This window comes from Myripristis murdjan, chromosome 22, assembly GCF_902150065.1.
Source record: "Myripristis murdjan chromosome 22, fMyrMur1.1, whole genome shotgun sequence".
NCBI classification, from domain to species: domain Eukaryota; kingdom Metazoa; phylum Chordata; class Actinopteri; order Holocentriformes; family Holocentridae; genus Myripristis; species Myripristis murdjan.
Window position 1 is genome coordinate 18,663,990 of NC_044001.1, and position 14,600 is coordinate 18,678,589.

Here is a 14,600-nt window from a genome sequence, read left to right on the forward strand (position 1 = left end):
AGTGGCAGGGAAGGAGTGTGACAAGTGTGTGTTTATGCATGTGTGTGGTGCCGTTCTTTTTGTGTATGAGGGGCATGCAGAGGCAGAGAAAGAGAGTCGCATGCCTTTTGATCTCTTCGGGAATCTGCGCTGTCACCTTTGCCACATGGCATGCACTGCACCCTGGCACCCCCACCCACAACAACATGAAACATGACCTTGTCTTTCCTAATTTCATTCTCCTTTCAGCGCTTCATCTTCCCTTGATCCTCTATGCAGCAGACTCAGCTGTCTGCTGTCCAAGTTTTTCTTGTTTTTTTATTCTTGTACCAGGGCAACGGCTGTTGAACAGCTTCCCACCATTACACAACGTTTACTCGCACTCACGCTCTCTTTGTCTCTCTCACAGATACACACATCCAAAACACCTTCAACCAAAGATAAAGGGCTTGGAGGCTAGCCGGATACCTAATAGTAGTCTCTCCCCCCTCTCTGGCCTGTGGCACATCGCTCTTTCAGCTGCAGTGTGCCACTGGCCAGCCGCTGGCACACACGCCCTCGCACGCTTATAAACCTCCCCTTACCCAGGCAGGGAGTGAGTGTGTCACAGCGGGCTGAGGCAGGAAGGATGCAGCTCGTCTCTCGCCTCTCTCTGCTGCTGCTCCCTCTCATCCAGGTGTGTGTTTGTCTCCCAGGGGCCAACCTCACCTCCAACCTGGACCGCATTAAGATCGTCTTTACGCCCATGCTGTGTCGCAGGGTGTGCAGTGGCGGGCGCTGCCACAACAGCTGTGAGAAGGGAGACACCACTACGGTCTACAGCGAGAGCCAGCAGCAGCAGCAGCAGCCCAAGAACCAGGGCTTCCGACTCTGTGAGTGTTGACCCCCACCTCCCATCCCACGAACTACAGCTAACTCGGGTCTGTCTCTGCCTCTTCATCTTCCTCTCACTTTCTCTCTCTTGCTTATTTTCTTGTTCGCTCTCACTTTGCCCGTGTCTCTTCGCTGTTCTCGCGTTCTTTTTTATGGGGTGCGCTTGACAAAATGAGTTCCCAGTGGCATGCTGTCTATTGTGAATACCAAACTCGGAGAGGAGCTGGAGTGGAGGAGATTAAAGCTGAGAGCTATGGTAAAAATTTCACTGTCAAAGAGAGAGAGAGAGGGAGAGGGCGAGAGAGAAGGAAAGAGGGAGAGGGAGGGGATAGAGCAGATTAAAAGCAGGCTCTGTAAAAGGGGGCTAATCTCCCTCCACACACACACGTGGAGCTGGTGGTCCCACGCTCCCAACACTTAGCCCCATCTCTTTGTGGTTTACACCTCACATTCGGCCCCGCCGTTAACCATTTAACGTGCTCCCTGGGAGAGCGGGAATGAATGAAAGAGAGAGGGGAGAGGCAGAAAAAGAGAGAAAGAGTAGCAGCGTGAACAGGATTTTATAGGGATTACATTAAACCTGCCATTTATCCGGGGGGCTTTGCTGCAAACTCACATGGGAGTGAAGTGTCCATGGGAAGGTGGGGGAGGGGTGGGTGGGTGGTTCGGGTGTGGGAGGGTCAGTGCCAAGTTTGCCATGTTTCTTAGTTTTCCCCGTCTCATCTTAGTTTTTTCAGCAAAGACTCACTGACTAATTACTGCTGGTGGATTAGAGGTGAAAGGAGCACATACCACACACAAGCAAGTCCCCTCCACTCGCACTATATACAAGTGAGTGTGCTCACATAAATACACACTGGAACAGACATACATACAAGCATGCGCACCCACAAGCATGTGCGCATGCCGCCACCCTCCACTTCAGTGTGCGAGCCTCTTTGGGGAGAACCTCGCTGAGTTATGAATATATAAACAGGGTGATGTTGCAGATTTATGTGCCCATTAATGGGTTTTTGGAACATGGCGTAGATATTCCAAACACTTCAGCAGCCTGGCAGAGCGCTTCCACAAGATTACATTCCTGGCACCTCCACTTCTTCCTGAGCAGCCGTGCGCCCCATTTTATTCGCCAGGAATCTCCCTTCATTATGTAAAGCATGTGCTAAAGAGTGTGTTAAAAGGAGATTGCCTTCCATTTAAGCTGGCAACTTGTTATTGCTTGGTGGTGCGTGTTCGTCGAGGAATGTCAAGTGGACAGCAAACAGTTATCTCATGCTCTTGTTATGTTCCCTATGCGGGGCGGTAAAATCTGGCTGGATAATTATAACAGGCTCCCCTGATATGTACCGGTGTGCAACACTTACTTTAAAGTCTAATATTAGGTAGGGCAGAAGTCTGTTTATTGAGTGAGAAGTGTGTGTGTGTCTCTGTGTGCCTCTGTTTGCCTCTGTTTTTGCTAGTTAGAGGTTGTTAAATAGACAGACAGACAGGCAGACAGGGAGCACGGTCTGCAGTCCACAGTAGGTTGTTGTCTAAGAATAGTTCCTGCCCCATGCTGTGTTGGGACTGGCCTGAGACAGACCAGTGCAGGTCTGCATCCCACATTGAGAGGAATTAGTAGCCTTTCTGAGCTGATAATTTAGCCAGCATGTCTATGTCTAATCACAGGAGGCCTTCCTGTGTGTCTGGGCCCTGGCCTCCAGAACTCGCTCAGGCTCTTTTCTTCCTCTTTTTCACATCTTTTGGTCCTTCTTGCTTGTTTATAAGAGCATTTTTCTCCCTCTATTTCCCCCTTCCATCTGTTTTCATCTCTTTTCTTCCATTATCCTTTTCTCCTCTATCCCCTCATTCCATCCCTCCCTCTCTTCCTCCTCCAGCCCCACTGTTATTAATGCTATGTGACAGGGAGCTCATTCCCAACATGCCATCGAGACAGTCCAGCATCTCTTTGCGCTCTGTTTGCACCCTGTTACTGCATTACTGTCTGTCTGTCTCAATGAGATAGACGGGACGCAGCTCCCAGCATGTTTCCAGCACTGGCCTCCTCTTTCATCTCTTAGTATGTAGGCCAGCCATATCTTTAACTGACTGGTAATACAGCGCTCATATTTGTGCTGTGTGGTACTGCTGCGCTTCACTTTTTCATCCTTTATGCTCCAGTATGGTTCTGCTTTATTGGTCACGGTTGTATAGGTTTTTCATTTGACAGCCTTTGAAGTTTTGAGTTAGGTGAGGTCGGGTCAGAGCGATTCTGTAGGTGGGAGCAGGCGCAGGTATGTTGGGTGCTGGGCTGGCACCTACACCTCGTGCCAAAAGATAAGGCCAATGAAAGGGGCTGTGAACGCACTGCAGCCAAACGCCATCTGGCCAATGCTAGCCTTTAACACTCTTTCTCTGACTTTTCCTAACACTCTCTTTCTATGGTACACTGCACAACATAAATCCAACAGTAGGCTAAGCACATTTGGGATTCAATTTACTCATCTGCCCAACAGCCAGTTGCCTCTCTTTTGAAATTTTATGCAAGTTTTGATTGTTGGAATCTTTTTTTTTGTCCCCCTCCCACTGCCAGAAAAGCAGGTGTTCCACACAGATATGCTTGCACTTGTTATTTTCATTGAATTACCGGATGAATCATCGCTCTGTGTCATTAAAAGCAGATTACAGGACTATATAATTATTGATGTGAGGCAAAACATGCCAAATAAGGAAGTGCAGCATGAGGGGCAGTGCCACGGCTCTGTCCTCAGGGTACGGTTGAAACTTCATGGACTTCATGTGGAACGAGGTGTCTGGTAGTACGAGAGGGGGGAACACCATGACCATTACTAACCATTTGCACAGCCTGTCCACCTGAAGCCTCAGTACATACTCTTCTTATTAGGACTACCCCTCCTGTTTCTCATTACTAGTGTGGTTCCCTGTTGCGGATGCATAAATCAGCACAATTAAAAGTGGCAGTTGTGTACACTAACGAGTCTTTCTCAATAGTAATGACCCATTTTTGCATCTTTACCCCCTTACTCTCTCTCTCTCTCTGTCCTCTGCAGTCTTCTGTCAGATTCCCTGTCTCAATGGAGGCCGCTGCATTGGCAGGGACCTGTGCTGGTGTCCGTCAAACTCAACAGGGAAGTTTTGCCACCTGCCAGTTCCAACTCCCGCCAGACCAGCCACGCATAGCCGCAAGGACAGCAGCCAACCTGGACCAAACTCTCACTCCATGTACACCCTACCACTGTCCAATCAGCAAGGTAACCACCAGTGCACTGATTAAATGTCCTGGCGTTTTTCTTAAATGCACGCAAGTATATTCTCTGATGTGCTACAGTCTGGTTACTGTGCAGCATTTTGCCTCTGTGGGCCAGCAGTGGAGGTCAGAATCTATTCTGAGCAAAATAAGTAATGGATGACTCAGTGGAAGTCCTCATATTGTTCACACAGTGCTGCTTTTATCAACACAAGTGGATATTAGAAACAGAGCGCGGCTCTAACCAGCACCATGAACAGCGGCTATAAGAAGCGATATAAAAGAGAAAGATGTGCTCTTTTTCCATCATCCTTCGTCGTCTCTTTTTTGTATTTCCTCCTCTTCTCCCTCTCAGCTGCTGTCTCCAACATTAAGTAGAAGCAGAAGCTCAGTCTCAAATCCTTTGAATTCAATTCAAAATTCTTCCAGACCCATTTTAACATGAATTACGTAAATAATTATTATTTAATGGGAGGCCACAGGTCTGGATTGGCATGTCACAACAAAGGCATGATTCCTCCTGTCAGGATGCCTGTACACGTGCATGGAGGCAGAGTCATGTCCAGGTCTCTTGATAAGGCCTGCGTTCATGGACTCTCCTCGCCCTATATCATGTACTCACCTCTGTCTGTGAGGCTGTGATTTATGGGAGCGAGTCAGGATTCTGGGAAAAAGCCCTGGCACTCCCTGAAGATAGATGTTTCTCCAATGTCAGAAGGACAAAAGAGCTCATTCTCCACATTGCAACATCTCCTCAACTCCTTAACAAATCTGTTTTGGCTCGCAAAAACAAAATGATTTTTTAAAACAGAGTATTAAAAAGTCTTCTTTTTTTTGTTATTGTCTCGTAGTACCGTAATAGCATGTTTCCTACTGGGAATTCCCCATTAAGATTTCATAAGTTGATGATGAAACAAAGTTGGTGTTGAACAAGTTTGTGTAGAATGTTTGCTGATAGATCTTGAAGTGCGGTATGTGTATACAGCTTTCATTTGTTGGCTTGAGATGCTTCTGCTGACACTAGTCATAACTTCAAAGTATAAACTATCCACTATATCGTATAAACTCTGTTTTCCTTCTCCTCCAGTTTCTCTCCACCCTTCCTTGGTGAATGTCCATATCCAGCACCCTCCAGAGGCTGAGGTTCAGGTCCACCAGGTAGCTCGGGTGCGACCTGGTCAGAGACCCACCACCACTGAGGGGGCTCACTCCGTCCAGCAGCGCTCCCAGCCCGGGAATGGAAATGGACATGGGAATGGCAATGGGAATGGACACCATAATGAACCCACTTATGAGAGTAGCAATGGACACCCATACACCAATGGGAACGGCAATGGCCACGCACGTCCGCAAAACCGACAGAATGGATATGTGGGAAGGTGCTTCCAGGAGACAGTTGATGGACAGGTATAGTGCCATGCAAATCCCAGTATCGTCGTCATAAAAATACATACTATGTACACTGTCATCACCAGCAGATCCCAGCCATCTGGCGTATTCTGGTCTGAAACCAGTGGGAGCCAGTGCTGTTTTACTACAGGCAACATTATGTTCCCATCTCTGACTTCCACTCTGATAGTTGCTGTCTCAGACAGGAAGTGGCCCTGTGGCGCTGATTTATGTCGCATCCAGGATTTACGAGCTCTGAACGGACTGGTCATCTCATGTTCCACCAGTTCCCCAACATAGGCATGTTATGAGTTAGGATGAGTCAAGAGGACAAAGGTTAAGCTTAAAATCCACCCCATGTGGTCCTTCCCATTATGACACAGAGGGGAGAGAGTTTTCACACAGTGTGTATGGTACCATGTGTACAGTGTGGCACGTACTGTAGATTTACTGTACATTGCCTGACCAGGATAATGTATGGAAGTCCTTTTGATGAGTTAAGTCACAAACATGAAGAGAAGGGAGGAGGATTGGCAAGGCAGACTCCGGTGGGAGTGCGTGAGTTTGGCTAATCTGAAGCCTAGTTCAGCATCTGTTGGCTTGGCTGTGAGAAGATGCTGTGTTTGACTCTCAGCCTCTGTGTTTCTAGTCTCAACAATGCAGTGATTCACAGTAGAGATGTTTTTTTGCCAGTGTTATCCCTTGAACAAGTTTGTTTATGCTGGAGTACAACTCCCATTTTCCCTGTTCTGGTCTCATAGAGAGGTTGAAATTAAACCTTCCAGTCAGTTTCACATTGGTTTCTAAGAACCCCAGTAAACTGCCCCCAGAAAAGAGGCATACAAAAGCATCTGCCTACACTTTTCCTTCTGCCTTTGCCAGTATGCCAGTTTGGTGTTCCTTAGAAGAATGTCCCCTCTGTTGCTTCTTGAGTTTCATGTATCACCATTTGCCAAGAATCCAGTAAGTGAGGTTTGATAGGAATCTCTCTTCACAATTAGCCAAACTCCTTAATGAGGCATGCCAGGAGCACAGCTATTCCTGAGACTCTGTGTTTATGTCCTCTTCAAACTAACCAGTCTCAGATGTGTCTGGTTCACTCTGTCCTTGCAGATAGGTATACACGCACACTCTGACACAAACACACTACAAATTCTCGACTTGCCAATACACATCCATTTGTGCACGAGGAAGCATGCAAGCGTGGGTGTGCCCCCGCCTCCCCAAAACCATACACACACGTTCCCTCATACATACACAAACAGCCATAAAACACTCATTCTCAAAATTCATTCTGAGATTTAACACAGATGTGTGTTGTTGTTGTAGTGTGGAAAACCTCTGCCAGGCCTTACCAAACAGGATGATTGCTGTGGAAGTGTGGGTGCCTCCTGGGGTCTAAACAAGTGCCAAAAGTGTCCAACCAAACCAGGTAAGCCCTATCCTGACTAAAACCATCATATCTGGACAATTTTTGCCCTGCCCTGTTCCAGTGCATGACTTAATTCTAATCTAATTTAATGCTATTGGGTAAATGACTTTATTCTGTTGGACTGAATTACAATTTAGTCATATATTGGAATTTTGAATTTACTCAACACTCAGGGTGGGAAAGCTGAGTCAAAGGCTGGCATTATAAGCAAGCCTACTTCAAGACATAGCCTACAATAAGCGAGAACTTCCAGCAGACCTCAGCTAAAATCAAATCAGCTGCAAACACAGTTACTACTCGAGTTAGCAGGAAGGTTAGCTATCTTACCAGCAAGTTGCCCATGACACCTGTAGATTCCAGTGGAGTTTAGACCAAGTATATTACCTCACATTGTAAACCCCCATTTACAATGTGCCATGTTTTTGAGTGGCAAATTTAAGAAATGTGGTATGCTAATTTAAGAAAAGTGTGAAACAGTTCCTAGAGAGTGGACGATATGCATCATGAGAAAGCTTTTTTGGCCCTCAACAAAGTGGTCAGGTAAATGGGTGCTGTAGGAATCAGGTCTATTCTATTTTGTTCTGTTCTGTCTTATTTTGTTCTGCTCTTCTTTTCTGTTCTCTTCTGCTCCGTTCTGCTCTGTCCTGTTTGGTCAGCGGTGCTACTTTGGTGCTACTCTGCACCAGCTGCACACTTAGTGGATCTTACAGCTTTTGAATTTAGGCCTAAACAATGCTGATGACTGATGATGATTGTTTAATCCCAGCACATGTTAGTCTTCATTAGATTTGTAAACTTCACTCAGGCGGCTGCGTGACTCGCCCATGCACCCCGTTGTAAAAATGAAGCTGTTTTCACTTCCATAAAACCAAAACAGGGAACCAAATGAAAACACATTTAGCATGAAGATGAGAGCCTGGCAGGAGTGCCACCCACCCTGAGGGCAGAACGAGCCAGTGTGGCCTTCAAACAGCGGAGAAATAAGCAGACGTGGTTCAGCTGGTTCCCCACCAGAGCTGTGGTAGGTTTGAAAAACAGCAGCAGTGGGTGGTTGTGTGCTCGCTGACTGACTGGGTGGGTGGTGGTGCCCCTCTCTGTATTGTGTAGATGGAGGCTCTGTGTTATTTGGATACACACTTGATTTCGTGCAGCCATGGTCAGCTTGTCCAGAACTTGTTATTGAAGCCCAGTGGGTTGCAACTCGGGCAGCTCATAGGGACTCTTTGCTCCTGTTTGCGTCCCAGCGCTCTTAATCCTATTAGGGACACACCTGATGATGGGAGATGTCCGTTGACTGTCACAGATCGCTGTCATACCTCGTTCCCTGTTCAACGTCTGACTGGACTCTAATCACAAGCAGACATCATCCCTTTCCGTCTCCTCAATCTATCCTGGATGCAGATCCATTCTTTTTTCTCCCTGCCTCTATCTCTCTTGGTGTGCCAGATTCACGCTCCTCCTAAGTCCCCGGCACAATGTCTTTTGGCTCCCAGATGTTTTCCTCTTCTCCCCTCTTTGAAGTATGGGGGAGAAACAGATCGAATGCTCCGTTCACTCATTTAATGTGTCTGTTTTGGGGGGCAGTGTGGGCCCAGGCCCCAGGTCACATGCAGGCAAGGAAGAAAGGTTGGAGATAATGAAAGAGAGGAAAAATGAGGTCAAAATGAAGACAAAATGAAGTCATATATGTCTCCATAGTCTTGACGGAGTTTTAATGAGAGTAATGCTTGGAATTCCTGTGAAGGGTTTTCTGCTTGGACACTTGGATATATAGAGACTTTGGAAGCTGCATTCCTTCCTTGCTGGGCTGGATGTATATTTTGTTAAACATCTTTGTGTTTTGTTGCTTTTATTTGCAGAGTAAGGGGTCAGTCGAGGGGTTGCCATGTGGGGAAAAAACGTATAACTTTATAAGAGCCTCAAGTGTCTTTCATTGAGTAGGTGATAATGATGTCATGAAAAACCCAGTTTGTGTTTTGGGGTGTGACGCTTCCACTGGTCAGTTTATGACTGGTCGCGAAACACGCTGCTGACTGAGAACAAGCAGCACTGCTTCAGGGGGCTCCTGGCAAGCTCTTTTATTTCATGTGAGGAGGATGCCAGTGGGACCACAGTTTAATGGCTACAGTGCCGTTTCAGACAGGAATGTCTAGCAAGCCTGAAGAGAGGCTCATTTTGTGTCTCGGATTAGCTTCAGATATCCCTATCCGTCCTCTCATTCTGCTCTCATGCAGCCTTCACACTATTATCATCCAGCCTTTTTATATTTGATAAGAAAAACTCACTAAACTCTGATTTTATTATTACTCAATCCAATGAACGATACATATAATCAACACTATTCTTAGGTATTAGACTCATAGTAATATGTTGCTGTTGTTGCAGAGGAAGCTGTGGTGTGTATGTCTGTTTGTGGGGTGTATTCAAACTGGGTTGATTTCATATAAGTATGTAGTATGCATTGTCTTACACTAAGGGACAGAAGGGCATGTGTATCTCTGTGTGTGTTGTGTTTGAAGGAAAGAGTTGATGTTATGGAGGCATGGATAGCAAGAAGTGTCCCATCAGCCCACAGTGGAAACTGACACGCTGTAGGATCCAGTGCCCTTAACACTGACATGCTGAACATTCCTGGACCATAATGAGATCCAGATCAAACAGAATCGCTCAAGTCAACTCCTTCACTCTGGTTCTGATGAAGTGGAGAGGAAAAAAAAAAAAAAAAACTGCCCTGGACCTTGTTTGGATTTCAAACTGGTTAGATCTTGAACTGTGTTTTCTGACTGGAGTAGACATGGAGGCAGTTAAAACTGTCCTCGAGTCTCAAAGATAACCACTGATTGGTTGAGCCAAGGGGATTGGGGATAGGTAAGGGGGAGTCGATGTGCATAGGCACTTTGCTTAGATAAGTCCCATGTGAAGTAAACTGCAGAAAATGAATCTAAGTCTTTGTACATATTGTGTGCATGACTGAGAGGAATTGTATCCTTGAGAAGCAACGAGCCTCACAGGATAGAGTTGTTTGTTCTAGTCTGGGGGTGACTTCAGGGTACATTTTCATCTGTAAAGTAATCTGAGGTTCCCTGGGAAACCCAAAGCCAAGTGAAGGCCACTGTGGCCCGAGTCTGACCCCTTCTGTAGTGTTGGCATGACTCAGTGACACTGTATAACTCTGTTGGCCTAGCTGGCAGCCCCTCCCTGACTGTGTGTTTCACAGCTAATGGAATTCCATAAGCCATTCGTCTCCTCATCTGTCAATGCTGGGCAGCTTCCCTCTCAGTGACTCTCCCTTTCTGCGATGCTGGGATGCTTCCCAGGGAGCCAGATTAGAGGTCCCCGGGGGCTGAATAAATCACCCCACCCACAGGAGCCTTGGCTTCTTCTGCCTCTGCCTCTCTGGGCCAACGAGGTCATCATGATGTCACCACCCCAGCACTGCCTTTGCCCCGCCCTCTGCTCCACTTCACCCCTCTGTCAGTGGAAGTTATCTGTCCCCTCTCCCCTTCTGTCTCCTCTGTCTCTCTCAGACTCTCTCTCTCTCTCTCTCTCTCTGAAATAAGGATTATTCTTCATGAGTGTAAAATCAATAAAATAAGATGAGTAGAGGAGGGAGGGGGGCCCAGACCTCCATAACTTCCAGATCTTCCCACATGAACTCATCCATCCCAAATCTTCCATCCATTCTGCAGACATTTAATCTGACATTCATCTTGCAGCCAAAGCCTGCTCTTATTACTTTTTATTAGCTCTGATCAGACATGAACACTTGTTGATGACCGACTAAAACCAGAGATGCAATGTCTTTGTCTCAGAAAAAAAAAACGCAGCAAGAGAACAGATGCACTGGTTCATGCCAACATTTCCACTCCATAGCAGCTTCTCATGGTGATTAGATAGAGACGTCACACGCCTTGACAGCTTTTGATTCATTGATGTTGACTTAGCTTTATCCAGTCACAACTAGAGTGATGGAATCTATTAAGTGGACAGCAGGACGGAACAGACCCAACCACTTTGAGAAATAAATCCTAGCTATCTGTCCCATGATACAAGGCACTGTGCCAGTTAGTTGGAGGCACATGGGTTTAAAGTTTGTGTTTCATTGCTTAATAAGATGCATGCTAAGCCAAGCTTATGTTTTGTGGTATGTGCCATGGCATGTCTTCTTTTGGCACCAGCTGTATTGGTAAATATTCCAAAGAGAATGAGAGATTATAGAGGAATGTGCATCTGTTTTGAGTGTGTTTTATCCTTGCTACACTGCCATCATCATCTTGGAGAAGGGCATAAAGAGAAACTGTCAAGAACAAATACAAATGTAAAATGCATAGCTGTATGAGGAAACAGTCAAAGTATGTTTTGAGTAAGAATTTAATGTGGCAGAGAAATGAAATCCCTTCAACAAAGACTTTTGTCGTTGCTTCACATATGCTGTGGGATAGCACTAAAATATGATGTGAGCATGCCACTAAAGCTGTCAGTGATTGAGCAAATAATTTATAACTTGTACATTTATTTTGTGTCTGTTTCTGTGGCTGTGTCATCAGGAGGATGTTGATATTAGGCTGTCTCTTCTGATTCCCCTCTGCCTCACTGGCAGGGACACATTATTTAGGGCCTGTGATATGGACCATGCCAGATTGGCAAATGTGGCGCGTGCCAAGGAGACATTCTGCTTTGAAAGCAAATGACTTCCCTTTAACCAGTTTGCTCCAATCAGCCATTTGCGTGAGGGCCAAAGGGAGATGGCTTTGTCATCTTTGAGACTCAAAACGACCTGAAAACCTCTGTGGTGATTAAAGGGCTCTGGTTGCCCCCGGCTTTCTCTCCACGGCACCAGTTTGTCCCGTGGCGGTTTGTCAGGAAGCAAATTGCTGGAAGGGGTCCTGAGGAGGTCTTGGCTTGGGTGTTGGTTGTTTTCCTATAGATTGGCCCCCAGTGGAATGGAAAGGAAGACTTTCTCCTTTTTCTTGTTCCATGGATTGCATCCATCCCTCGTCTCTCTGGTCTCCTACTTTTTCTCAGGTTTTCCAACCAGTTAAGGGAATAAGCCCAGGGCTGAAGTTGCCTCCCCGGCTGATCCCTGGGGACAGTGGTGTAGGGCTCCCAGCCTGTGATTGATGGGCCAGACCTCTCAATGGTTTGGTCGACCAATCCCCAGGCTGGGTGGTCCATACAATGATTTTACCAAATTAGCAATTAATGATTTCTGTCCAAGTGAGGAACTTATCTGACTCACTCTTGTCCTTGCCTACTGCCTATGCTCCCTTTACTTTACTTGTTTTGCATAAGCTGGCCTTTTGTGAAATACCACGAGTAATGATCTCCATGGAGCAAAGTTAGACTTTCAAATCAGGGAGTGTTTTGAAAGGATCATTATTTAGTTTTCAAATCAGGACAGTGCCTCCAACCAAGAAGTTCCTAGAAAAGTGAATTGCACTTGACAAGTCAGAGGGTTCAAGCAAATATTATTGAACAGTTGCTTGTGGAATGCACAACACATTTGGCTGGACAAGGACAATAAATTAGTGAGGGGTGACAAAGTCTTTTTGTGAACAGGTCTAAATGGATAGCAAACAATCAGAAGTTTCTGTCTGTATCCCTTGTAGATATGGACCAGTCTGTGTCTATGCTCTTTGTAACCAGGGGTGACACTAATGATGCGCTGCTCGAGGTCACTCTTGCATGTCACTGCTTGTGTAACTGTGATAACAAGCATTGTTAAACTCAGCACCCACAGCACAAAGTGTTGAGCATAATCCACCAAATTGGATCTGACTTACAAATGCAGTTTTTAAGAATGTACAAAGGTGTCTGAAATCTTGTGAAACATGCAAATATTCCATTGATTAAAGTTCAGGAAGACTTTTTTTTCCAGTGCATTATTTTCTCAGGTATGAGACTTTATAACCACAGGATTTTCCATGAATGCCTTCTTTTCACAAGCCATTTTAAGACTAGCTGTTTTGCACTGAGCTGTCTCTCAGATTCAAGTTGAAGTTGTTAGTGACTGCAGAGGTCCTCTCTCCCCTGCTAATAAGCTTTATTGAGACTCCCGGACCTCCCCCACTGGGCTTCCCTTGGCATGTGCGCCCTGCTGTCACTCAGGCCAGACATTCCCTGATCCCATCACCGCGGGAGGGCGTGCCCACCACCCTACCACAACAGCTCATTACTCAGAAACCTTGGAGGGGGATTAGGAGGGTGTGGAGAAGGATGAGGTGGGCAGACAGGAACAAGGGCGTCGCTTTGACATGGTCCCCCCACCTCCTCTTCAGTCTGACCCACTTCTGCTCTGTCAACCCTCAGGTACATTGACCCTGGCTGGTCCACTGGGTCACAGCAGGACCAAAACATAAGTTAGCTTCCAGGACCTTTTTCTCAAAAAGGATCCATGAGACACACATTCCAATCACCAGTGGGAAAATGACACAAAATCAAGATAGACTGCTTTCTGTATTGACTGTATACCTTTGCAGGATCAGTGTTGGTATCCTGTTCATGTTTTTGGCCACCGAGATAGGAACCTCAAATCCCATATAATTCTTTCTAGTTAACAGCTTGTCGTGTGTATAGAAAGGAGAGGGAAAATGAATGATGACCGGTCCTAAACAAACAAGACTGGAACAAAACTGAAGGTCCATTTTACCTGTCTGCTGTATTGCCAGGTGCCTGGTGAGGTAGGTGCCTGAGGAGGGCAAATGGGTTATGAAGATGTGTGCTTGCACCACCCAGCTGTTCAGAAAGATGGACCAGTATGACAAGACCATGTGTGGTCATGGTTGCTTGGGGCCTTTCTGACAGCCAGCTACATCAGCCCCAAGCTTTCTGTGAATCACACAGAGATCAGCACTGGTCTGCAGTCTGCTGGAGCTCCGGTCATAAACACAGCACAGCGCACCTCCCTTTCCTGGACCACTCTGCCAACGGAAGATATGTGTTTTCTTTACTGGCATGGCTGTGACTTGCAGAGTTTGAGCTGTGTTTTTGTGCATGTTTCACCTCTGTTTTCACCTCTTTGTTGCCGTGGCAGCAAGGTAAAGCTGTCTGAAGTTGTGATTGTATGGGCTGTTTGGATGTTCTGCATCAGTGAAAAGCAGTTTGGTGAAAGGTTATGAGCAAACCGTTATTCTTGGAGCCCAGATCCTCCTTGCTGGATTTTTTCCTTTTAGCGTGGTTTGAGGGTGAGACTCGTCATCTCACTGTACTTTCATGGTTGAAAAACTGTGAAGACCCGTGAGTAATCATCCGGTTTCTGGTAAGCATTCAGCACTGGCTGCCAACCTATAGAACCACATGCACACTGTCACTTTTCTCTCTCGCTCTCCCTCTCTTTCTATTTCTTTCTCTCTTTTCTCTTACATATACACACTCACACAAACACAAACATACACAGAGATTCTCTCCCTGTCATATGATAGTCACATTGACCTCTCCTCTCCTCCTCCATGCAATTAATGGAGCATGCTGGGGCCTGAATGGGTGCCGAATGACTAATGACATTATGTTTTCAGGCCTCTGTCACCAACAGTGTGGCCGCACTGGGGCATTAACAGACACACTGTGTTATTTACTGCAGCATTTCTACGAACCTCTAATATGCTCAGCTGTAGGACATAACACATGATTTCTATTGCTGTACTAAAACAAGAAAAAAAAGTTGTGTGCCAAACCCTGCTG

At 46.2% G+C, this 14,600-nt stretch overlaps 1 protein-coding gene across 2 annotated transcripts in view; it reads left to right on the plus strand.

The window, feature by feature from the left end:
• Positions 1 to 14,600, plus strand: part of LOC115354403 (latent-transforming growth factor beta-binding protein 2-like) — an 86,369-nt gene that overhangs the window by 31,582 nt on the left and 40,187 nt on the right. For both annotated transcript variants that reach the window (XM_030044794.1, XM_030044795.1), the window contains exons 5-8: positions 675 to 851; positions 3,903 to 4,103; positions 5,187 to 5,506; positions 6,818 to 6,920. In XM_030044794.1, the coding sequence (XP_029900654.1) occupies positions 675 to 851; positions 3,903 to 4,103; positions 5,187 to 5,506; positions 6,818 to 6,920 (801 nt within the window). The remainder of the gene's footprint in view (positions 1 to 674; positions 852 to 3,902; positions 4,104 to 5,186; positions 5,507 to 6,817; positions 6,921 to 14,600) is intronic.